General features: G+C 33.8%; 1 protein-coding gene across 2 annotated transcripts in view; it reads right to left on the reverse strand.

The window, feature by feature from the left end:
• The window catches only part of LOC150107143 (uncharacterized), a 46,612-nt gene that overhangs the window by 6,119 nt on the left and 13,298 nt on the right, over window positions 1–27,195 (reverse strand). The window contains exon 2 of one of the 2 annotated variants that reach the window (XM_090391025.1): window positions 6,692–6,902. In XM_090391025.1, coding sequence (XP_090247151.1) covers window positions 6,692–6,732 — 41 coding nt within the window. In that variant the 5' untranslated portion in view covers window positions 6,733–6,902. Of the gene's footprint in view, window positions 1–6,691; window positions 7,053–27,195 lie in introns of those variants that run through there. The other variant, XM_090391023.1, reaches the window with a different exon arrangement.

Genomic DNA, 27,195 nt, shown 5'->3' on the forward strand with positions numbered 1-27,195 from the left:
AAGCAAAGCACACTGGACATTTTCATCAAAAAAAAAAAAGGTTACACAGAAGAGCCGTAGCCACCTGATCCAACGAGGATTTGATTGTGGAGGAAGATTTGGCCGATTATTCTACTGTTTTATAAGGTTTAAAAATTAAAATGACAGTATATTTATTATGGTTAAGTCGCTAACCCCTATAACTCTGTTGATTTAATGTATCGACTTATGTCGGGGTTCCGTTCCGGATGGAATGGAACTTCGACATAAGTCGAGGGATGATTGTACATGTATTTCTAAACCCCCTTAACCAACACGTTTCGAAAGAACGACGTGACATCCAAGCTAACTTAAAAGGTCAATGAAAACTTATCGTGATTGGAGACTTAGAAATGATGTTCTGTGCAAATTCCAATTCTCTTCTCAAGTAGCACTTACGATTTTCCCCTTATTTGTCTCTGTAGTTTTCTGTGTTTTAACAAAGGCACGTGTACGCTCATCCACAGTGATATAATTTCCATTGTCCACAATGAATATTACTCAAACCCGTCCGACTTTTACGCGACACAAGGAAAGTATATACCAAGGTCGTTTCTTGTTTACTGTTGCCGAGGGTCACACTTGACTACTATGGCATGGTACGAACAAAAATAAAATAAATGTTTTATTTTTGAAGTGAGCAATCGTATCATAAGATTCTTTCTCTACGCCCAGAGTTGCCGAACAAATACCAAAACCTGCCGCAACTGATAATTCTTACCAAATGGTCAGAGGTCGAAAGAATAATACAGTGCTCTTTCGCACTTATCTCGGTGTTAGCCTTCAAACACGCATATAAATGAATAAAGAAACAAAAACAATTGCCTCGGCCTTCGACCTCGAATAATTAGCATGTTCATCATCAGAGAATTCGATTTTAGATGGAATTTACATAATTTCGAATAGAAGCAAAGTGGATTCGTTGAAGTTAGCTGAAAAATAAAAATAAATTAAAAACATAGAATAAACATAAGAAGCTGCTTTATTAGTAAAATATACAACGTATCACTGACAACCAGCATATAGAACTTCACTGTTAAAACAAACAAACAAAAAATATATCATATTTTAATCAAAGCCTCTGGTGATCATCTTATCAAATAGAAATGTCTAACTATTAGCTTTTAGATATTAACAAATTTTACATATAAGGAAGCATATTTCGACGAGAAGTATTCTACTTTGGGCCGTCATCAAATCATCCTATTGAAACATTGATTGTTTGACAATATTGTCACACGATGGACATTCAGACAGGGTCATAGTCATATGACTGCATTATGCATGAGTCATTCTCGTATTGCTCATTTGTTACTGCTCGATGTATTCGTGCCTTGCTGTTGCACATGTCTACCTGCGTGCTCAGTATCACCGTATTATTTTACACGAGTGGGAATTGCCAGGTACACAAGTTGTGAGTTGAACTTGGCAAAACAGGCGCAGAGATTTATGAGTGTACTATTATAACCCGTAAACCGAAAAACACTGTATTTTACTGCGATGAAAATCAAGAGATCCAGAAGACCACAAGAAAAAAAAAAGGCACAGAAATTGCATTTTGAATTCCGAAGTTATGTTGATTTTTCCCCCACCACTGAGAACATCCAAACGGACAAAAGACTAATAGAAACATTTCATCACATCACACCCCTGAAATGTCATAAGAAAATTATCTTCGAAAAATTGAAAACTGACCTGCCCACCATGACAATGTCACTGCTCATTATGCCTTGTGTAACAGGAATTTCTTACCAAGAGTTCTACCCTCTCTACTAACTTGGGTGGCCGCATGAAAAGCATCTCAGTGCCTCAACACAGTTGATAAGCAGAGATGTTATCTTTATTTCCCAACGTTTATGTGACAAAACTCTAAAAGAAATATAAAGATATATCTTTTAAATTTTTTTTAAATTGGCAAAATGTCAAATGTGCCAAGTAATCCAAAAATTCGATTTTTAAATATTTACTGTTAGATATGTCCTAAGCGATCTAATAATAGACAATAATATTCGGTTTAGCAATTAAATTCTCAACAAATAAGACCCTTTTTTTAATCAATAGTTTTAAAAGAAGCAATAGTTATTTAAAGCTTTCTTGAAAATAAACTCAAGAAAGCACGGAACGTCTTTTATTATTAGAAACTCATTAAATTGCTGTCGTTGTTATACTTGCATTAAAAACAGTATCCACATATCTCTAAATGAAAAAAATCTTAATTTTTTTAATAATGGCCGTGTTATCTTAAATATAGGGCAGACTGTGAAGTGATTTTATATCCATCGCTAAAAAACCAAAATGTCTGCTTTCTCGGGTCCCTGAGGGGGCAGCAGATACTGAGAGGAATCTGTGACAGAATATATTCATCACTCCCCCATTTCATGACACAACTGAAATTGAAAGAATGAGAATTGGAGTAGGGAACTGATTTATGTTTTCCTAGTAGCTAAATGCGTTTCATTTGTCGTTCTTTTTCATGATTTCCTCAAGTAAAAATTAGAGGGGCACATGATGAAATAATATGCATTGCATCACTCGGCGTATATTATTCCTCCCTGCAGCTATCTCAGACCATTTAGTTAAAGAAAGGACGGATATAAGCTTCTTCTGAAGACAACTTTCCGCTTCCTTTTTCTTTATCGCATATTTTCCTCATTTTTAGGTCTTGTCTTTCACGAAGTAGGAAATAGGTCAAGCTAACCTGTTTGATGAAGACATGTATTACACAGACAAGAGAGAGAATATTTAGCAGCTGGTTAGACGTGAGGAGTATGAGGAAAACATTCAGGATGTTTTTATGAGTGCTTCAACGATGTTCCTTCCTGTGTAAAGAAAAACCTGAAATAAGCTATTTCAGGTTTTATTAACTGCGGCAATAAATGGAAAAACTGTCCTCACAAGACAGCGGAGAAATTTTGTTCGATAAATTAATCATTAAGTACTGATTAAATCCTACTTAACAGTTAGTAGTGGTACATGTAATGATCCATTGTGCATTTCGAATGTTGTTGTTGCTTAGAATGGGATTCAGGCAACTGAGGCATCGTTACGTGTATCATGTTTCTCAAATGCGTTCACTGTTTTCTTTCATTTAATTGTGAACGAAAAAAAATTCCATCCCTGTATGCAATCAAATAACGATTAATTTTGAGAAATCAGTGATAAGAAAGAGGAACTGTTCTAACGCTATCTGTAAAATCATATGACATCCATTGTGCTAGCTTTTGTAATGCTCAAATTATAATAGTCAATTATGATGTACTAAAATAAGATATGCAAAAAAAAAAATAGTTTTAACGATCTTTGGGATGGTTGAAACTAAGAATAAAGCAGTCTGGAAGTTATACAGTTCAGAATCATATTTGAAAATCCATTTACTACTTGAAGATCATTGGCAAGTGGTGAGCATTCCTACTTAATTGCTTATTCTTCACCGAAAACTTTTGCTGCTAAACTAGTATTCTTTTAAGGCATTAACTAATATCGCAAACGATTTATAAAACAGCACGCAAGAAAAGCCAATATATCTTCAAGAAATAGACAGCTTATTATAGCTCTGTAATAATCGATTTCTTGGAACACTGCTTCGATAGCTATTTGGAAACAAAAAAAAAATTTCTTAGAACGCGTAGAAGTATTTCTTGAAGAGGAAATGGTAAATACAGTAATTATTTCATCGTTGGATCACGAGTGGAGAGTCTGCGTGGAAATTAACTTCTATTTCTTTGGTGGTTTCAGTTCTCCATTGGTTCCTCGGCTCGTTATGTGATACATGTATTCTTTAGACCGATTGTTTTGTAAGGGGGGAGGAAGAGGGGACAAGAAGCGAATGGGAAAAAAAAAAGAAAAAAAAACGCGGATGCCTTATGTGGAAGGAGTGTTCCATAAACAGACCGAGAATCTAAAACAATCCCAGATTGCAAAACTCATCGCTGATTACTAACATTTAATTTAAAATCTACGGCAGAGAAAACGGAGAGATTTCAGGCTTGTTTATCCTGCTGTCTGCTACGACACAGATGTGTCGCCTCGTTCTGCTAATATTTTAGACTTCGCCACTGTATTACTGATAGCCGTTTACCTCCTAGAGCTGCCATTAATAACCTTCTTCCCAGCCTGGATATTGGCGATCTTGCTTCAACAGCTGTCCCTGGTCCTCTTGACTAGACAAGAACTCACTTGGTATTTACTGAAACACTGGGAGGAACGAAAGGGGATGGGACAAGGAGGGAGGCCTCCTCCTAATTTCTCCTGTGATAAGTAAGAAGACGCAGAATGCTTCCACTAGCACAGCGAAGTATTTTAGTATGTCGTTAAGCCGTATTTAGTGCTTAATATATCATTTTGTTATCTTTAGACAAGAGAGTATTTTATTTAGTTTTCTTTAAACTTTCTTACACTTCGGATTACTTTTCATAAACATTTAAAAGGTTTTAATACTTTAGATTTCTCTCTGGGAACAAAATTTCGAATCTTTGTTGTTATGAGTAAAACCTACTTTACAAGATAAGTCCCTAATAGAAAGAACTGATCTTGTAAAGCAAGTTATGACAATATCAAGATTCGAAATAATGAGAATAAAGGCAGTAGGAATTTATTTCTCAATTCCAAGTAAAATCAAAATATGGAATGCCACTGTTAGCTATTCAGAATACCTACTTTTTTGTCCTAACTTGAAGACAATAGACTTTCTAAGATTGTCATGTGCAACTGTTGGTAGATTCATCAGCGAGTAACGAATATTAACCATAAATGAAATAACAAGTGGAGACGATGGGTCTGCTTTGATTTAAAAAAAAAAAAAAAAACCGTGGCACAGAAAATGTAGACAGCTCTTCAAACTTTTATTCCTGCCTGTTTAGCAACTATGGAGTTGTGAACAAATTTTAAAACTTCAAACTTATTCAAATAGTCATAGCACTTGTAATGTTTTAATGTAGTGCTATTAAATGCTGGGTAAGTTTCGCTGACAAATAAATACATCTGGGTTTTAAAAAAAAATGAAGCTTCCTATAGCATGTTAAGTTATTAATGCACTGTTGAGCAGTTTCGGATTTAAATAGAACTCAAATTAGAACGCCCATCTGGGTTTCGTAAACTTGGAATTAAAATATGGGATAAATAAAGATTAAAGACTTTTTTTTTTACGAAATCTGTCAAAATGTATAGAAATGAGAAACACTCGTATTTTAAAATTCTTGAAAATAAACTGCTTCAGGTGAAGTTGAAAGACCTGATGAGGACTAATTAAAATCAGAAATACTGCATTTGCATTCTCCTGAAGTTCTAGTTGGTGACTGTAAATAACCAATAGAAGACTGACTGCCCTACAGTGGCGCACTCAGGATTTAATTTTGGAGGGGGGGGGCGAGTTGAGTAGACGATTTATGAATACACACTACGTACTGCATGCGACCTATGACTGAGCATCTGCAGCGATCGCCAATACATGACAAGTAGTATAGAAATAGAAGACACAACATAAATAAAAAAATAAATTTTAATTAGGAAAAGATTTTTGGAAAATTTTCTAGTGTTTATTTTTTTTCTTTGGGGGGGGCTAGGGCCCCTTGTCCCCCTGCCTGGGTGCGCCACTACTGCCCTATAAGTACTAGGGTTTGCTCATGCCTGAATAGATCACAGGCATTTATCTCAAGTGTGCTTTTCTCTTCATTTGGCGATCGTGCATCTTATTGTGAGAGTAAAAATTTTATGATGATAATGTAGATAAAGCATATGAAACATTAGAAATAAAGCTATATCTTTTTTCTTACAACATACTATCATTTCCACAAATTCTAGTAGCATGAGTATGCCAAATATTAATATTAAAAATGCTTATGAAAAGCCTCATACCATATATATTAAATTAAGTAAAATAACACAAGGCTTCCCCAGTTCGGGCATTTTTCCATGAAACTTTTTATTAAAATAATTGCAATTATAATCCCCAAAAAGACTGTTGTACCCAACAATACAGCTCACGTTATCTGCGTTCTCACAAGATGTTCAGACATTTCGGGGATTTTCCAACCCACATTTCCTTGAAAAGAGAGACAAGCCCTAAAGCATGTCACATTATACGTTTCCCCTTAATGGGGGAAGGGTATTGAAAGACACCTCGGTCTGATATTCAAAGCCAGTACTGCGAGGCAGCTGCCGAATGATTTCCCAGTTAGCAAGGCGTGGTGATGAACTTTTTTTTTTTTTTTTTTTTTTAGAATATCCTCTTGTATACTAGGAAAAACAGAGAATCCTGTATTCTTTTTTAATTAATGTAGTTGAATATGATGTTCACAAACTTCCGTCCCAAATTATAATGTTGTTATGAAATAATTATTTAGCGTTTCAGTTGGCTTTGTTTGTATACAGACTTTCGTATATTTGGCAGAAGTTGAATTTAAAGAAACAAAGCAAGGTTTGGAAGAGAAACAGATAATATGAGGGAATTTAAAAAAAAAAGGAAGAAGAAATGAAATAAGAAAATTGGCATCGTAGAAAAATTTAAATAAAACTTAAAAAAGAAAAGAAAGACTGTAAACAAGCAAAATTTAAATTAAAAAAAAAGAGAGAGACCATAGCATAATGAAATATTTAGGTTACATTAAGCATTGTTAATTTTTAGTCTAATATAATATAAAGTAAAGGGGGGCGGGAGATAAGATGGTTTACTTACATTCTCCCAATTTGTTCAGTTTTGCAAGGAGTGACAGACATTGAATACGAAGGAAACTCGTGGATTTTCCATTGGAACTTATCTCCGCTAACTTCGCTCCGTACCAAACCTCTTATGGTGACAGCTTCGTCCACTGGAAAGAACTCGACATTGCCCGTAATACCCGCAGAGTTGAAAGTAGCCACGAGACTAGAAGAAGATGCCTGGCCATCTACGGAAAAGAACCCGTGATTAGGCAGAATCATCTTATAATGCATTTAATGAGCGAATCATTGACTTCGATTTCTAAATTTAGTACTCCGAACACTCGTAAATGGGCATACTTAAGTATAAAAAATAAGTATGAACCTGGACAATTAAAAAAAAATGTCCTCTTACAGACAAGCAGGAAATAAATGGGAATGTTGCAATGAACAGAATTAGAATGATCTAGGTTCGAATCTCGTCTATGATGTTCTTATAAGGTTTTTTTTTATTTATTTACTTACCTAAGTATTTTTCAACTAAAAGCTAAGTCGAGTAACGTGAGTTTTAAAAGTAAACTTGATGTTATTAGTAAGCTAATAACAAAGAAATGTTTGTGTTCTTGTCTTCTAACTTGCACAATAGCATTCCTCTGTGTGAATGAATTATGTGTTCAGAAACATAGCTCACTTTGCAGTGAATTTGTGACTATTTAAAACCTTATTATTTGTAACAAATCATAAACAGTTTAGTTCAGAACAAACACAAAATAATAATCTGTATGATTTTCAAAGCCACACTCAGTCACTCGGATGTAGGTAGACTATTTTACAAGCCAATGCACAGTAGAAAGAATGCCACCTACACTAGAATTTACTACTATCATAACGGGACATCTCTAAAAAATAGTATGAACCGTTTTAGTAGAACATTATTTGCAAGCCGTAGTGAGGTTGTGTAAGTTCTTAAAAGTAAATGCAATTTCTTATTGTTTCCGCCTTGATACAAACATACAAGTATGCGTTTTGTTTTTGAACTCTTGGAATGCAAGAAGGAATGGGAGATGTTTTAAATGATTTGACCTATTTAGCGAGTCGTCTATTCCCACCGAAACTTGTATCAGGAATGTTGTTCATGGCTAATGTGAAGCCCTGAACTACTCGGTAGAATGCCGAAGGTAGGTGCCACTGGGCACGCCACCTATGAATAACAGGTAAATTTAAACAAACTTAGGCAGTAAACATGCCTCGAGCACTTTTCGGAATTAACGTGAGGGGAAGGCAATCTGTAAAAAATAGTTTATATTACACAAAATACGATTAAAAAACGGGTGAGCGATTAGCAAAGAACAAAAAATTAAACAAAAAATGCATGTTTGTCTGAGAACTTACGCGGACTAACCTAATTTCGTTACTTACATCAGTTTTAGATTTCCAGACAAAAAATTAAATTTTTCCCAACGAGCGCAAATTAAAAATGCCCAAAAGTAAAGAGTTTTCCAGCTACGGCTGAACCTCTTTTTTAAAATGTTTATGTTAAAAATAAATAAATGGTAAGAAAAAGAAAATATCGTCGGGATTTTTAGGCTTCCCATTAAAATGTAGCCAACCTTCTCTCCCCCCCCCCCCCGTCAGTTTATTTGTAAACTATGTTTACTTTTACGATTTCCGGAAGGGTCAGTTTCTTTCAGTATTTTTTTTTTCTTACAAGTTTTTTTTAGTAATTCTAATGTCCGAATTTTGGAAAATGTTTCCATAACTCTCATGAAATGTCACGAAGTTGGTTGAAACAATAAATCGCATAACGAAAATAATATAATTATATACAAACGAAATGTGAATAGTTAAAATTGGTCGATAAAGTTACTTTGACAATACAAAACAATTTGCAGAATATACATAACTGCTATTATTAATCATTTATTTGATATTCAGGTAGAAAAGTGCCCCAGGAATTGTTTAGAAACCTTGATGTAGTCGCGAAGGGTTGCTTCACTTGTGGCCATAGCTGAAGGCTGTATTGTAACTAGGAAAAGAGAACAAATACTTGCACGAACTAAAAAAAAAAAAAGTCAACATATGCAATGAAATGTGTTCCCATCTGGTTGTAAAACAAGAACACAAGAGGCCGATTAAACTACCATGAATGGGCAGTTTAAAAAGTGAAATATAACTGAACACCAAAATTTATTTCTGTTTGGACAAAAATGTCAGGTGCACTAAAGATGGGGATGAGATACACCCGTAGATATTATATAAAGGATATCTACGAGTAGATATCTTCTGTGTCACTCATATATATATATATAGCTTACAGCCTAAGTTCGATAAGATGAGTGAGTAGGTGGGTGGGTATTCTCCGAAGGATTTGTCTGTTTTGTATAAAATAAAAAAAGGAATTTCCTAGAAGAAAACCACGTTTATATGAGAGAGCAACTTACCTTGAGCTGAAGAGCTCTTATGATGGAACCTGTGTCGCTTCGACTGCAGTAACACAGAAAGGATGTTACGCTCACTGCGGGATAAATATAAATTCTGCATCCCTAATCATTTGTTGAAACACATACAAAATAGGAAATAAATATAAAGAAGTCTTCACCTAATGCGATGCTCAGAGGAAACTAATTCATCATTTTTTTCTCTCCATTACCTTATTGTCCGACAAAAAATAAACAAACGTCTGTAACTCTAACCCACCTATGGAAGATTTACAATCTTCCGTGTGTATTTATTTTTTTATGGGGTTCTCTCCTTTCCTTCCCCTCTCCCTTAGGACGGGTTGAGCCCTCCTAATGAGGGATTAAGTATGGATTTTTTTTTATGACTGTAAATCCGTGCGTGTTCACGGGGCAGGTTTGCCTGTTCTGAGGAACGAAAAACCGAGTTTCCGGGTGAAAATTCCCCCTGACCAGTTAACTCACATTTCGTCGAATGAAACCAGATAAAGGTTCCTCGCGTCTTTCATGGGAATCGAACGCAGGTCTTTCTGACCAAAGTGCTTCGTCTATACTGACTGAGCTATGGAGGCTCCTTGCATGGGTGGATGGATGAGACTCGTATAAAAAACCCAAACAAAACAGCGCTCTCCTCCATCCTAAATTATATGTATTAAGTGGCCAGCATATTAGCGATTCCATCCCTAACTGCATGTTGGACTACTGAGCCTTCAGAACAGCCTAGAAATTTCAGTTAAGGTATTAGCTTAACAGGAACCAGAAACTCTCCTCAGCTATTCTAATCCAAGAGGACAATGAATTTTTGCAGTTTCGTCAGATTTTCTGGCGGTAGCTCCCTGTAAGGCATCTTCTTTTACATTTAAAAAAAAATGGACGATGTGCACTGTCATAATAGCGCATTATCTTGTTGGAAATGTCCATCACATGCAGGACAAATGATGGTGCCCGTGGTTGGCAACGATGTTTAAGTAGACCACATCACAACCAGCATAATGGGTTCATGGCTTCATGTTGTTGGCAATGCATATCCTTGTTCTTCCGTGAAAGCATGAAATAACAGGAACAGGAATTCGTCGCTTCTTCTGGTTTGTAACTGATGTTCCTTCCAGTGGCGGCTTGTACTAGCACTGCGACACTGCAGCATCTCCAAGGAAAACACGAAAAATTAAATTTTTTTGTGTTTATAAATAATAACAATGCTTACAACATTATATAAATGCAATACAACATGTTAAAGGTTATAGCTTATGTTTCGACATTGACTGAATAATTAATAATTGGAATTGTTGGATTAACGCGTTAAATTACTTAATAAATGCACTGCGATCTAATGCAGTGTCGGAATTATCACGTTCGGTCAGTTGTAGCTAGATTCGCTGATATTAGTTTGCACTTGTCACTGCACGTAAGACAGTAACAAGTGAATCCGACACTGCTCGTTAAGCAGTGTCGCTACAGATAAATTGTATGCTTACGCGCGTTATTTCTGTGTACGAAACGTTTATTATTGGTGTGTGTTCGTGGTGAGGGTGAAATATTTTTAATAAAGCAATTTTTTTAATATGTCAATTTACTTATTAAAAAATTGGCTACTGATCAGGAAAAATGAATTATTTTTCTTATTTTGCATATGCAGCACCCTCACTTAAAATTTTCATCGTTCGCCACGGCGAACTCTCGAGTCCAATGCGAAACATTCTTGTAAAATTCTCTTATCTATTTTCGTTGAATCTTCCTGAGAAGTTTTCATTTGTTTTTCATTTTCTGTTCGTTTTATTCACACTTTATTAAAAAAAAAACTTTTCTGGAAAGGCGCCGAACATTAATCGCTCACAAGAAAATTACTATGCGCCGGTCCTGTGTCTACCGGAGACAATTACAGCTATTCAAAGCTAAGCCTATTAAGTATTGTTAGTTGCTTTTTACTGGATGATACCATTAATATGTAGATGCCTCTAAAATTTCGGTTACTGTAATATTTCACTTACACTATTATCTTTGATATAAAATTAGTAATATTCTTCGTGAAAATATTTGATCCTTGTGTTTCCAATTCCATTCGCATACTGGAATTAACTTTCGTTGTATCATGTTTTCAGTAGCGCTATGGATATAATTGAACTCTATGTAGATACCTATTCAATGAGTGGTTTATCTTTAGGTAATCCCTATAATAAATACATGATTAAAATCCAATGTACACTAGTATATCCAATTCTAAAGCATAATCACGGCTGTTTTTTTTTTTTAAATATTCTTAATTTTATTCTATTGACACGATTTATCTCAATTTTCCCACTAACAGCATTTATTTGCAAAGTGGCGCAGAATTGACCATAGAAGAGAAGCAATAGCATTTTAGTATGGCGATGCCATTCACCCCACGATCACTTCTACGCTTACTGAACGGAAAAATTCGCAGTTGTTTTGCACAGATTTCTTGGGAAGAGAAATCGTCTCTATAGTGACTCCCCCCCCCCCTCTATTTGTTCCCTGTAACGACAAATACAAAGATATGTCACTAAGAGGGTCTCTAATATAAAAAATTATCAGTTTTGATGCAAATTTTGCCTGAATTATTGTATGATAATTTAAAATTAACAGCCAAGAGTAACCAATGTATGCATTCCAAATCAAAATGTGATAATAATGGATGAATTAAAACGTAATACTAATAAAAACAGCTTAAGAGGTTTTGTGCCATAACTGACGAGTGGTTAGAACCCTTCTTGCGCGCGCGCGCACACAAAAAAAGAAGAGAAGAACAAACTAAATTTACCTTCATAAGTAACAGTACATATCACGTAAGCAGTTATTCATTTCTTTCTCTCTCTCTCTCTCTTTCTGCTCGCAAATAATTTGAAATACGAGATATCGTACCTGTTTTTGAGTGACAAAGTAGCCAAATAATTCCGCAGGTCCACCACATGATGCTGTTGAGATAACACCCTATTTGACACTAAGTGAAACACTCCGTACTTCTCTTACGTTCCCTCAGTTAAATAGGTCTGGCACGCGACCCGACTTGGAACCTGTCAAACGAGAGGTAACCGTCCTCGAACGACTCTTTATCCCTCCTACTGAATCTCTACCCTCCCTTCCGAAATCACTTCTCTCTCCTTCCTTCGAGAAAGTTCCGCAAATAAAATAGGTTTTCTTGGCAACTACGGAAATATCGCGATGACCAAATTTCCTTATCGGAACAACCTGTTCGCAGAACATGTGGCAGAATTTAATGTCAATGGGCGATTCATTACTACAAAGAGATGTCTGAAGCAATCTGATGCGGTTGCAGTATTATTAGAGATTACATAGCACGCCATGTAGTAAAACAAAGTGATCGAGTCAAGGCCCACAAGTCACCACGCTGCACACTTTGTTTCGAACTCCTTTAATTATCTCTTTTATCATTCAAGATGCACGAATTCAACGCGTGCATCACTTCATAATGGAATAAACTGTTCATCAAAAGGAAGAATACAAGTAAAAAATTGTATTTAATGGTCTTGATAACTGTATATCAGTCCTGCCTAATTAATAGGATGAGAATTAAAGGCATTTGTTTTGTATATGAAGTGCGTCACCTCATCTGCATAAAACATCATCTTCATTGTTTATCTCATAACTGATTTGCAGATGAAAGAGTTTTTTTTTATTTTTTTTTTTTTTTTTTTATTTGTCCCATGCATTGCTAACTCCACCATTGTATTATGAATTCACAAAAGACACATGACAATTATACAAATACAATTTTATTGAGCGACTAGCCTCTTGGAACATGCAGCTTGTTAAAATACAGATAATTTCTTAGTATTAACGCAGAACGTTCGGGCAAAATAGCTTGCATCTTGCCACTGTACTACTAAAAGCGGGAAAAAAAAAAAAAGAGATTGCTATGGAATTATTACGTCACATGTCTCTGTCATAAAAAGTTAAATAATACCCAATGATTTACGGATAATTAGAAATTTAGTGTACAGGTAAATAAATGGTTGGAATTATTGCCTAATTAACTAAGGCTATGAGGTCAGTGTATTACTTAGCCACCCCCCCCCCTTTTTTTTTTTCAGATATTAAAATCCGCTATAGATTATTACTCTGTTTACTGAATGTCCAAAGTGGTTTAAAAATGTTCACGTTTGGTCTATAGAGAAAGGTTCCCAGGTTATCTATCCAATAACTCAATACTGATACTAATATATATGAGAGGTTTACAGTATTTCGTGTGGAATGCACATAAAATTAACATCATGCGAATGTGTTATTATTGTTGAATATGATTAATTGTTATCGTTGCTTACTGCAAATTTTAAATCAGTTGATATCAATAAAGTGATTAATAACCAGTTTATCTCTGAATGGATTTCTGATATTAATTCTACTGACAAGTAAGAAGTTGATTATTATGTAACTAGTACTACTGAACGTGTTGGTTTAGTTACTGGTTTGGTTAATAGTTATTAATTTTATTTCTGATTATCCATTTAATATCAACGAGGTGATCAAGACTATTACGAAAATGACAGGTAATTAGCACCCTTGGGCATTTCGGTATTGTTTTGGTGCATACGTAAAAGTATTAGTAAAGAGGGGGGGGAATTATTGGAAAATATGACAAAAGTAAAATGAATCAAAGTCTGAGAGTGAATAAGCATGAGTAACCTATACGAAGGGGTGGGGAGGAGAATTATAAATACAGCTGTTTGGTGAACCACAGTGGTGACTGATAGAAAGCATGTGGTTCACCTGCTACTAATATATATATTTTTTAAATCATAAATTAATTCGCCTCCGATGTTCACTCTAAAACAGTTTTTCTCAAACTTCAGATATCAGCGTACCCCTTCTTAAATTTTCATTATTACCAAGTACCCCTAATTAATTAAAAAATAAATTCATTAATCCATTAAAAATAAATTAATTAAAAACTTAATTTTAAATATTAATTAAAAACTTAATTTTAAATATTAATTAAAATTAAATATCTATTTCATTTGAATTTATATTTTCATGTAAACAAAAAATATGATTTATTTTTCAATTTTGGCTCTCTAGAGATGTCAGACGACATACCCTTATCAATTTCATTTGATCCAGATGCAATATCAACGTTTTCTTGTTGCTTACAGCTACTTGTATTTGCTATATTGCTCTCTTTTGGGGGTTTTATAAATCCAATCTTTAACCAATGATCCATACGTCAGAATTTGAAAGCTAAAAAAAAAAAAAAAATACTGTATTTACTCAAATATAACTCTAACTTTTTTCCCCAAAATTAAAGCTAAAAAATCGTGTTGCGAGATACGTGCGGGAATTTTCGGAAAGTAAAGTTTTCAGAAAAAAAACTGAAAATGGTGCGACTTACCAAGAAGCACCTACTCGCTATCACTACTTTTGGCATCGAGAAGTTTCTTTGTGTGCATCGTCAAAGTCATCTACCCAAATATCATCATCTTCTTTCCCATTATTTCAAGCAAAAATTACCAGGAATTTACAAGACTTGAGATACGTAGAGCAGCGAAGAACTGCATATGATTGGTGCGGTATTAACAAAAGATCGCAGGAACCAAAGACAAATTAGCATTTCAACAGTTGAGTTGAAATGTTAATTCCCTTCAACCAAATTCCATAATATCTGAAACACATTCACTATATATTTCTTAGTTTTAACACGTTAACGACGGGGGTGGTGTCAAGCAAAACCATATGTTCCACCGGCAACATATAGTTTTGCTTGGTCTATATACAGCAGTTTCTGTTGGAGAGGGGATGTGATTTATTAGTTAGTGCCGTTTTATACCGGTTGTCTGTAATTGCACTGTTTGTTGAAAAATATAATGACTCCTTTAATTATGCATAGCCGAAAATTGCCATTGTCAAATTGCTTTGAGAAACGCTGCTCTAAAACATAAAACCGACTTCCATTACGTTTTTATAGCGTAAAAATTACTTTCATGCTCAATAAGAATTGATATTAACCCTAATATCTCCTGTTGATTGGCACAAATAATTCAAAATTCAGGTTTCGTTAAGATTTGCTCATCTTAAAAAGAGGTGGGGGGGGAGGGGCTTTTCACCTTCTTCATCAATGGAGCTAAGTTTAGAGCAGTATCGTATTTGCATTATTATAGTTTATTATTAAATTATCAGGTCTAGCATTATTTCTTATTAATTAAAAATTAAGAAAAAATTAGTTGTTTCTATCAAAATCCAAAAAAAAAATTTTTTTTTTTTGGTTGAAATTTGAAACCACTGGTCTATAAAACTTTTTTTTTTTCGTATTCATCGCAATATTAAAATATTTTAATATTATTAAAATTAAAATATTTTTTAAAATATTAAAATATTTTAATATAAAATATTTTAATATTATTTTAATTAATATATTATTTTTATTTTCTGAATTGTAGATATTACTAAAAATAAATATTCTTACAGTATTTTAAAATATATCGAAATATACTGTGAATAAACACGAAAAATAAGTACACCATATTATTTTAATAATATATTTCATTATTAAAATTTAAAAATAGGTTACATACTTGAACGTCACTTTTAGAAAATGTTGAAAGCAAATGGATGAAAAAACAGAGATAAAATTAAGAGTTAAAAATAAAAAACACTGCTTAGAGTTATACGAAAGACTATTTGCGGGAAACTGGCAAGTACTTTGATCAAAAAATATTCGTGAATCTATTATTCACGTTTTTCATTTTTGTTAATTAATCAGTTGCCTTTCTAAACAATATTTCATAAAAGTTGGGAATCTTTGCTAAGCTTAATTCCAAATATTTCTGAATTTCTGCATTTTGTCAGTTATATTTAGTTTCAACCTTTAAGTTGAAATGCTTATATTCGTTACCATCATATTTAATTTTTTACTGCATTCTTTATTAGTCGCTTCATCCGTTGACAAATTAAATATTTCCATTTCATTCCTTTCGTTGCTTTAATAGCTGAAAATAATTACGCCATCGAAATAAACCGAATTCAAAAACCACGAACCATTTATGAAATTAAGAGATCGGATGTTTGCGGCCGAGAAGGCAATCTATTATTACATTGTAGCAAATGAAAATGAGCCCGATAAAGTGTTGCAATCGTTTTTTATTTCGTTTTATTTTTTTTTCCAATTAATTCACGTGGAAAATGCAAAAACGACCCAATACGTGGAATCTGTAATTAGGTAGTCTATATAATGAAACAGTGTTAGAGGCGAGTTATTTTTGAAGCCTGTTAATGAGTTTAATACTTTGAAGTCATTGGGGATTTTTACATCATTAACAGAGAATACCGTGTGACAGGACGCATTTTTTCCCCCAAATGCTTTTCCTTTTTCCTCCTAAGAGATAAATAAGTTACATTAAAAACATTTGTTCCTTATTGTGTCATCCGCTCCAACATTGGAATAGATTAAAATTTCTTGATGAATTAAGTCCGCAGTTCATTGTAATTATTTCATTTCGGAAGAGTTGCTGCCATGAAAAACTGGCTTTTTCTTTTTTTTTTTTAACGTGAGGATTATGATAATATTTTAATTGATTGTATCGAAAGAACGGTTCGGGGAAAAAAAAAAAAAAAGGCGAAATGTATCCCAAACACTTTGCAATTAAGATGCATAATAAAATAAAATATTGTCACTTCCACACTCTATGCATGTAACTTAACGCTTCTATAACAGCTTCACATAATAAACAATTACAATAATCATGGCTGCTTTTCGACAGATATCAGGAAGATAAAAACCAAATTAGATAGGCTACTGTAACATTATATTTATTAAATTAAAACGATATTTATTGCACTAATTTCCCTAGTTGCATTTTCATCATTTCCTCCTTCTCTTATAGCAGTGTGTCCCAAAGTATGATAAGCGTACTACCCCCCCCCCCCTACAGAGGAGCACCTGAAAGGTCTTTAAAGAGGTACGAAGCACATTATTCCCCCCTTTATATTTTTGTTGCCGTATTACCGTAGATAAGTGTGCTGGTCTATTCTATAATTAATTTTTCAATAACTATAAAATCTATGCAGTCAAAATGTGTCTCTTGTATGGACTGGCGGCGTTTGTTTGAAGACGCGGTCCCGTTACGACCTCGTAGCTCGAACTATTTGCATTAAAAGTTTAAATTCATATAGTTCGTGATCGATAATCTCCACTAAATTTCATTCGTCTCGTTATTATTGAAAATTTTAATTTCATAATTTTTTGTTTCTATTGTATTTATAATGGTAAGTAAAATGTATTTAATTATTAAAAAAATTCTTTCAGAGGTTTGTAATTTATCATCATATTACTATTATAAGAGTCACGGACTCATCGGGGGAGGTCATACATGATCCCCACCAGCCGTCATACCGCTTCTTAAACATATTTACACTAGATGCACTCATTACTTCAACGGGCAAATTGTATCACTCACTGCTCTATGAGAGAAAAATCTAGCTCTCATCCCTTTAACTTCCACGGATGCTCCCTTGCCCTCTTTCCACCTTCCATATAATGAAAATTTTCAACAGTCGATATCCTATAACAACCTTTCAGAAGTTGAAAGGTCTCTATCATATCCATCTTTCTCCTGTTTATCAGTATCTGAGGCACGTACACTTAATCCATTCTCGTAATGCACACTCCATAATCCCTATATCATCTTTGAAATTCTTCTTTGCAGTATTTCCATGTCTTCTTTATCTCCTTAGAACCCAAAAGATCCAATTTGCGAACAGTTAGTTCAGGTGCGGTCGTATCATGGGCTTGTAAAGAGGCCAAATGACTTCCTTATCATGTCAATGTTCGTTTCAGCATCGCAATTATCCTTTAAGTTGTATTTGTAATTTGACCTTTCAACATCAAATTCTCATCCTCCATAACTCCAAGATCCCTAACCTCATCAGTTCTTTGTATATCATAATTCCACCGATAAAATATCTCATCACGCCAAAGTACACAGCCTAATGCGTACTAACATTGTGTTGACAGCCATTATCATTTCGTCACTGTTACAGCTTATTCAAATCAGTTTGTGTGCGCAATACATGCTCGTGTATCCTGCTGTATAATAACGACAACATAATATGAAATCTTTATTCGGCAAACATTTTAGCTCCTTAATGCGAGCTGTCGCTCACCAGGACGACGTGAGATTTGCATTTTAGCTGGAACACACGAATTCGACTCCCGTACAAACTGGGAAGAATCTTTATACGGATTTTCAAAGGAGGGTGACTTAGTCAGTGCCTCGTGACATTAATTGCTTTGACCATAATTTCAACTTAACCAAGCTCTGGGTTCGATTCCTGTCAGTGACGTGAGGAACCTTTATCTGGTCTCTTTCGACTAAAGGTGAGTTAGCCGGTGTCATACGGAGGTATGAATTTTTTCACCCGGAAACTCGGGTTTTTCGTCCCACAGAACAGGCAAAGCGGTCCCGTGTGTTCACGGGCCAGGTTTGCCTGTTCCTTATATCATATGGATCTACAGTCATAAAAATACATACTGTACTTAATTCCTCATTAGGCGGGCTCAACCCCTCCTAAGGGACAGGGAGGAAAGGGGGAATCCCATACGAAATAAATTACTACACTCACAATTAAGTAATCTGGAAAATGTGCTTATTCGGCCTAATTTGCATGCCATTGTGAATACAAATTTGGTGTCAGTTTATAATTTCATTCGTCTGACTTCCAAATAGCATTATGTTAGTATAGCAAACGTCTGACTTCCAAATAGTTTTAAATGGTATAGCAAACGCCTAAAAGTATTATTGACTAGTTTTTCTAATTCGCAGCATTTTTTTTTTTTTTTAATCTTTCCAATTTCGCAAACCTGCACAAACCTCCAGTGAATCACTGATAATAAAACTAATATACTCGGGCAGCTGACTTATTAGCCTAAATTTTAACGATATAGTTGCGAAAATTAAATCGTCAGATTATCGGATATGTTCCTAAAAGCGGATTGTGCACCATATTCTATTCTAGATACCAAACCGCAGCACTCGGCAGATTATTTTAGTAACTGCTTTCTAACAAAACTTGACGATTTTTTGTTCGCGTTTCATTTATGTATTAGTGCTAATAAATTTCGATTTTTGAGAAATCTAAATTGTTGAAACCTTCTATGTGCAAAGGATTTTATGAGAAAGTTGAGAGGAAATCTCAATATTGTATGTTCTGCAGCTAACATGTAATTTAAATTTCAAGTTTCTTTACTTTTGTCTGTTGCGCCTAATTTCTGATATTCCATATTGATTAGAAGAGAACAAGAATACTTTTTTTTCTTGTTTCTTTTGCATCAGACATTAATAGATTAGTTTTGCAACGAATTCTTAAGAGCTAAAAGAAGAAAAGACTTCTGAGAAATTTTTAGAAATGTGGCAAACGGTTGCCGTTGCGGAAGGTGTTTATGGCTGTGCAGTTTCAGGTGGCAATGGAGAGTAATTTACTACAGATTTTTTTTTTTTAAGTGATAAACTGAAATAATGTTGGATCTAATATCCATCGCCAAAATGAAGCCTTATGCTCTTTCTTTTAGTAATAAACAATTTATAAGTCTTAAATTGCACACCATTCTGAATAGTTCTCGGTTATCAGATTGACTGTTGCGGTATCAGAGTGCTTGTTTTCAAGTAACCTTTATTTTACTTAATGACCCCGAAATGCAAGAATAGTGATGCTGGTAATTTGGATATGCCAAAGAGAAGCCGTAAAGTGCTTCCTTTTAAGTGAAAAGGTGAAAGTATAATAATAAAAAAATGTATGCTGAGGTTGCTAAGATTCCATTCACATTAAGATAACTTTTAACCTGAATAATATCATTACTGTATGTTATTACAGTATTACTGTTCTATTTTATTATTAGCTATTGTTGTTAATCTCTTACTGTGCCTAATTTATAAATTAAACTTTATCATAGTAAGAGATTAACAACATAATATGTAGAGAAAAAAACATAATATATATATATAAGGTTCGGTACTATCTGCCAGGGGGGGTGTCATGGAACGTATCCCCTACAGATAAGGGGGGGGGGACTAGTGTGTGTGTGTGTATATTAATAACAGACCAATAAAATGTTGCCACAGTGCTTCATTAGTACTATAAAACTTGCACAATTTCAGGCAACATACTAGTGTAAGTTTATGATCATCAGATGGTTACCATATTTGAAAATCATTGATAGCCATGAGCTCAGCTATTGGTATTGGAGCTGAGGTTTTGGTGATTCATAGACTACATATTTCCAAAAGTTAGTCAGGGCAGAACTAAACGAGCTCTTCATATTCTATTTCAGGAAAGGCAGATTTTTTTTTTTTTTTACTATATTTTCTACCTTCATATTCCATGAAAAAAAAAATAGCTTGAAAATAAAGGAATAACAGGAAATGCAGAAGCTTCCTTATACTTTGTGCATGAAATAGTTATTCTTTTTCCTTAAGATTAAATTTCTTTAAATTTAATATTTCCAAACTCTAAAAAAGCTAATTTATGGCAGTGTCCCTTTCCATGTTCAAAGTTAAGATCAGTAAACAACCTGTTCTAAAAGATAAACAGATTTATGGTTATCTCATACCTTTCTCATCACATGCAATTCCAATATAATTATTTAGTAACTGTAAAATATTCTTGGAACATAAATGTAGAAATAGGTTTAAAAGTATAATGTATTGATGTTTTCCAAATGTAAATAAAAACACAATTCTCTATTCAATTAGAAATTAATAGTATTAAAAAAAGTAATTTATCTTCCTAAGCCACATTTACGTGAAGGGATTCTAACACAGTACTGATTTCTATGAGAATAATATCATATAATATATACAACTGAAGCAAATGTCAGTGCTTATATATTAACTTTATATTTGTTTGTATTTCCTACATATAAGAATGCAATTATTAGTGATGACAATAAGAGAGGGAGGTGTGTGAAAGCAATGCTAACAACCTGAAATCTCAAAAATAATCAATACGTACTTATAAAAAAAAAAAGAAATCTTTTTCCACTTGAGCTTGTTCTTATGACAATAAGAGAGGAGAGGTGTGAAAGCAATGCTAACAACCCAAAATCTCAAAAATAATCAATATGTACTTATGAAAAAAAGAAACCTTTTTCCACTTGGGCTCATTCTTAGGCATGCCTAATCTCCATTCCAGCTTCAACTTGCATGAAGCTTTCACTAGATAATTACAATCAGTTAGACAGGATGAATTCAACCTTTACTAGAATTTCATGACATTAGCAACAACAATAGAAGAAAAAATTAAATTAATTTATTGAAACTTAATATTTTGCTAGTTTTCTGCACAGCATCCTCAGAGCATAAATTATAAGTGTGACAAACACAAGGTATTCAAACTAAAGCAGTGGAAACAGTTAAAATGTAACTGAAACAGAATTAATGCCCTATCATGGCACCATTTATGGGCTGGATAATAGTCAAATTAATTCAGACCTATAGTGACTTCTATGTAATAATGATGTCTTATTTCATTTAATTCTATGTGAAGGAGTGTCCAGAACATAGTCTGCCAGTACTGACTTGCCATACAAATGACTGTGATGAAACTGATTTTGGGAATATGGATGAAGTAGCAAGCTGAAGGAATGGTTTGAATGTAGCATGAAGATCATATCTACAGGGAACTTTAGTCTCTCTTTTCTGCCATACCTTTAATATATATATATATATATATATAAAATGGGAATAATTTTGCTGTAATACTGTGTGTTGGTTGCAGGAAAAACAGAGCCACATGCAGTATTTTATATGGGCTGTAGCCATTGGCTAAAAAGGTGTTACAAAGGTCTCCAAGCTGTTTCAAGGGTTGTGTCACTGGAACAAATAGCCCTGGCTCGTTGAGTGTTTTGAGGATGTCATGCTGCTGGGATGGATGATGGCTTGATTGTTTATGTAAAAACCTTCATGTATGTGTGGATTTTCTGTAAATGGAGAAAGATAATGAATGATTTGGAAGTTGTGTCACTAGTATATCCAGAAAGGGAAGATAGTTATTTTCTTTTTCTATTGTGAAGGTTATTTTAGGATTCATTTAAAAAATTTTATGGAATTTACAACCGTGTTAAAAAAACTTTTTTTATTATCCCGATGTTTCGATCTTCACATCAAGATCATCATCTGGAGCATACATAAATATACAGGACAAGCTGAGTTACATCATTAACTGTAAGCTAGAGAAACAATGATTTGATCACACGTTATTCTACTTGCGTGACCTCTGGTGAAAAAAAAAAAATTACATCAAGCTAAATTCTATTTTACAATGACAGGAATAAACATTCTTTTAGATGGTTTTCTTTCAGAAACAATTGGTGTCCTATTTTTAGTATTACAATTCTTATTTTTGATTTACAATACTGGATTTTTTACAGTCCTGTTTATAGTTGTTCTTGGTGAGGAAGGTCGAATATATACCTTCCATATGTTTGGGATTTTTAGACCATCATTGTTGTTCAGATTGGGGTGGTTGGTAATAATCTCACAGGCTTCCTTGAATTTCCGTTCATACCATGTTCTAGTGTGATGTAGACAGCTGGTGGTTTTCCAGTCAATTCTGCGTAAGGTATTCACAGGGCATGATCAGAAAGGCCAGCTTCACCATAATTATTATATTTAATGTGTCGTTTATGTTCTTTTTGTCTAATAGGAATAGTGCGTCCTGTTTCTCCTATATATGGTATGTTGCAAGTACAATAAATCCGGTATACTCCAGGGTGAGCTAGTGGAGGGAGTGGGTCTTTGGATGAGTTGAGTAAGCTTTTTAATTTTGCAGGAAGTTTAAAGGTGGCTGTGAGGTTGTACTTTTGTAGTACCCTGTTTATCTTGTCTGATATTCCTTTAATGTAGGGAATGGAAATTAATAAAAAAAAAGTTTTTTTAACACGGTTGTAAATTCCATAAAATTTTTAAAATGAATGCTGATCACCATGTAACCCTAAAAGAAAGGGTTATTTATATTTGCTGTTAAGATATGCTAAAAATATATCCAATGTGTGGGCGATTAGACCAAATAGCAAACGCATCATCAACATAGTGCAGCCAGACTAGTAGTTTAAGCGTAACTGTGTCGAGTGCTTGGTTTTCAAAATATAGAAGTTGGCTAGTAGGGAGGAAAGAACATAACTCATAATAGTCCCATCCTGCTGTTTTGTATATTTTTCCTTTTCATATGAAATAACCAGAATAATTGCTGAATTTGAATAATTCAGTTATGTCAGAGGGGAAATGTGACTTAATGAGGAAGGGCTTCTGCCAGAGATGCACAGGTGAACAATGAAGTAATGTCAAGTGTCAAGATGTTGATGTTGGAATCTGTCAGGGTTAAGTTTTTATGAATGTTTTAAAGTGCACAGAATTTTTAATAAAAGAGACAGAGTTGCCTGTGAGGGGGGGAAGTGATTTGTATAAATGTTTGGCCAGTTTGTAGGTGGGCTGTCTATGCTGTCAACTATTAGATGAAGGAAGGTTTATTAGATTTGTGAATTTTTGGTATCCAATTTCTAGTTTTGAAAATAATGATTAGTTTATAATAGCATATCCATGATCTCTCACCCACATTAGCTAACAACATTCATCTAGAAATATGGACAGTACTCTGATAACATCGAAACCTCTCATCTGTTCACCCAAGGAAAGAATCTCTTCTGTACCACATCCAGGAGTCTATGAAGTGTCCTGTTCATGTCATCGAGCCTACTATGGACAGACAAGAAGAACTGTGGACATCCGCCTCAGTAAACATAAAAAATATATCCAGCACTATCACTATGGCAAATCACGCTTTACATATCCCTACACACAGGATCAATTGGAAAAAAAAAAACAAAAGTGCTGCGCAGAAGCTTTTACAAGTCAGAGAGGTTGTTTCTGGAATCAACAGAAGCCTTGAAACATACTCCAAACCTCAACAAGTATGGCTGTATAAATTTGTCAAAGATTTGGGAGCCAGTCATCTTAAGACCAAATTAATACCTGCTTTCTCTTTTTTTTTTTTTTTTCCCTCAACATAGATGGTGCCTAATTAGGACTTTAGTCTTTGTGTTGCACGTTACAACTGTTCAAACTAGTCCCATTGTTATACCGGATTGTGGCTGTTTCGCGTACTGTGACAAACTGTTCTTGTGCTCTGAAGATGTTGGATAGAATACCAGCGAAATATCAGCAATAAATGATTATTTTCTTATCAGTCTGTGTTCTCATCTATACTATTAAAATTAATCAACAACAACCACTTTCCTTGCATGTTAGAGTACTACTTATCATAGCAGCACTATGATGTGCAGCCTTTATAACACTATGAAACACATTATTTGAAACATTTTTTGCAACACATTATGAAAGATAGTGGCATTAAATCTCATGTCAGGATTAAAGATATCAAACATAGCTTTGTTTTATGCAGCTGTGACTCCTAAACAAATCCTGTGCAAGTCTCCAGGATTTAACTAAATTGAATTACAGCTGTAACAAATCTGTCATAAAAATCAGCAACAAAAGTACAAAACTATGAAAATAGGCAGAAAAATAGAAAATTTAGCTGAATGCTCGATGGAGAACCTATAGAACAAGTAAAATATATGTGCTAGTTAGGCACAGTTTTTACTGAAGATGGCAAATGAAATATGGAAATGGGCAAGAGAATAAGCAAAACTAATAATTGGTATGGTGGAGGCCAGTTGAATAAATTTACATGGAATAAGAGAGAAATTAGCCGAAATACTAAACTAGCAGTATATAAGATGTGTTTAAACAAGTTTTACGTTATGAATCTGAGAGTTAGAAATATAGTCCTTGATCAAAGACCATAGATATGAGAATTCTGAGAAAAATTAGAGAATCAGAACAGATGACATCAACAACAATCATATTAAAAATGAAACTATTGAGAAGGAACATGACATTGTTAGCATCCAAGAATGTGTGTGTGTGTGTGTGCAGAGCTATTCAGGTGCTTTGGTCACAGACAAAATGGAAGAGAAAAGGTTAGCAAAACAGGTATCCGATACTAAGATGGCAAGAAAGATATTGAGAGAAAAACTGAGATCTAGGTGGATCAATGCAGTCAGAAGAGTTCTAGAAGACAGAAATATAAGACATGACAATATTGAAGTACTCAGAAAGTGATAAAATTATCTGGAGGAAACTGTTGACAGGAAATTGGTAATAATGTATGCTTAATCATGTAGTACTGTCAGTATCCTATACACCCCCTTGTAGGTTCATATCAGGAAATTGATGATTACATAGTTCTTGCAGTATTCATATTTCATGTGTGAAAAATGGTTCTAATTTGTAACTTTGTAGAATTTTGTCTAGCTTTTTTTTAAAATGTGCAAAAACACAACAAAAATTTAAAATCAAAAGCATTACTTATAGCATGAATCATTGAATTCTTTGTTATCATTTTCATCATTCTATCATGTGTATGTTTCATTAGTTTTTACGCAGTAATTTTTTTTTAAATACTTTTCTTTATTACAAAAATGGGTCCTGTTTAAATGAAATGTACTCATGCCTTATAACCAAAGTTCTATAAAACAGCATGAGATACATTCTGCTTGAAGCAGAACTACATAGAACAAGATAGAAAAATAAAATAAAATACCTACATGATAAGAAATTTTTACTAATTAATGATGTTGGGGTAGAGATTTCTTTGAGATTTAAAGTAAAAAAAATATAACTGATCTCAGTCCATTAGGTTTGGGGGGATAAGGAGGGTATGTACTAAATGTATTTAAGTTTTGTAGATCTGGAAAAGGAACATGACAAGGTACCAAGAGAAAGGTTGTTCAAAATGATACTGTTATATGGTGTAAAGAGAACATTATATCAAGCCATGTTTGGTTTAATGTTAAATCAAGTGAGAGATAAGGGTGCTATATCTCCACTGTTATTCATCACCTATATGGATCACATTATAAAGAAAACCAGTATTAAACCTGATACCAAAATTGAAGATATTAATCTCAGCTCTTTACTTTATGAGTATGATGCTATATTTCTAAATAAATCCAGCACAAGTCAGCAGGATTCCCCAACTAAATTGATTAACTGCTTAATAATTTGGTATGAAAATCAGCAACAGAAATGGTAAAGAGAATGAAAATAGACAGAAACATTGAAAACATCAACTGCATCCTAAATGGAGAACCTATAAAATAAGTAAAACATTTAAGCAATTTCAGCACACTTTTTTTTAGTGAAGATGAAAAGTAAATATGGAAACAGCAGAATTAGCAAAACTGGTTAGTAGGAAGTCAACTGAATAAATTGATATGGAAGAAAGGAGAAATTAGACAAAAAAATTAAACTAGCTATATACAAGATAAGTGTTCAAACCAATTTTAACTTATGGATCTAAGAATTTGGTTAGAAATAAAAAAAAAAAAAAACACTTGATCAAAGACCACAGATATAATATCAGAAAAGAGAAATTAATCAGATATGAAAGTTCTGAGAAGGATTAGGGGAGTGAATAGATGGAATCAATGGCAATATCATATTAAAAGAGGATATTAGGAAAAAACTCGACATTGTTAGCATTCAGAAATGTGTTAAAGTAAATCTCAGGTGGTATCGGCCACTTAAATAGAATGGAAGAAAAATTAGCAAAACAAGGTTTTTTCGTTTTTTTTTTTGCCAGGATGGAAGGAAAATGACCCAGAGGAAGAACCAAAATCTAGGTGGATTAATACAGTAAAAATTGCCTTAGAAGAGAGAAATATAAGATTTGATAATATTGTAGTCTTGACAGATAACAGATTAATTTGGCAGAAAATTTCCAATAGGAAGTTAGTAATGATGTAACTTTTACATTTAGTACTATCATAATACCATGTCCACCACTCTGAGATTACATGTTAAAAATTTGATGATGTAGTAACCAGCAGCTGCCCTGCAGCAACACCAGTTTTACTAATATATTAAAAAAGTGTGCATGTGCATATATATATATATATATATGAGCAATAATTTTATTAGCAAAAACATCAATGAAAATTTGTAGCCATCCTATGTGTGTATATATATATATATATATATATATATATATATATATATAT

Source organism: Typopeltis vanoorti, chromosome 4 (genome assembly GCF_054136105.1).
Source record: "Typopeltis vanoorti isolate ZY-2024b chromosome 4, IOZ_Tvanoo_1.0, whole genome shotgun sequence".
Lineage (NCBI taxonomy): Eukaryota > Metazoa > Arthropoda > Arachnida > Uropygi > Thelyphonidae > Typopeltis > Typopeltis vanoorti.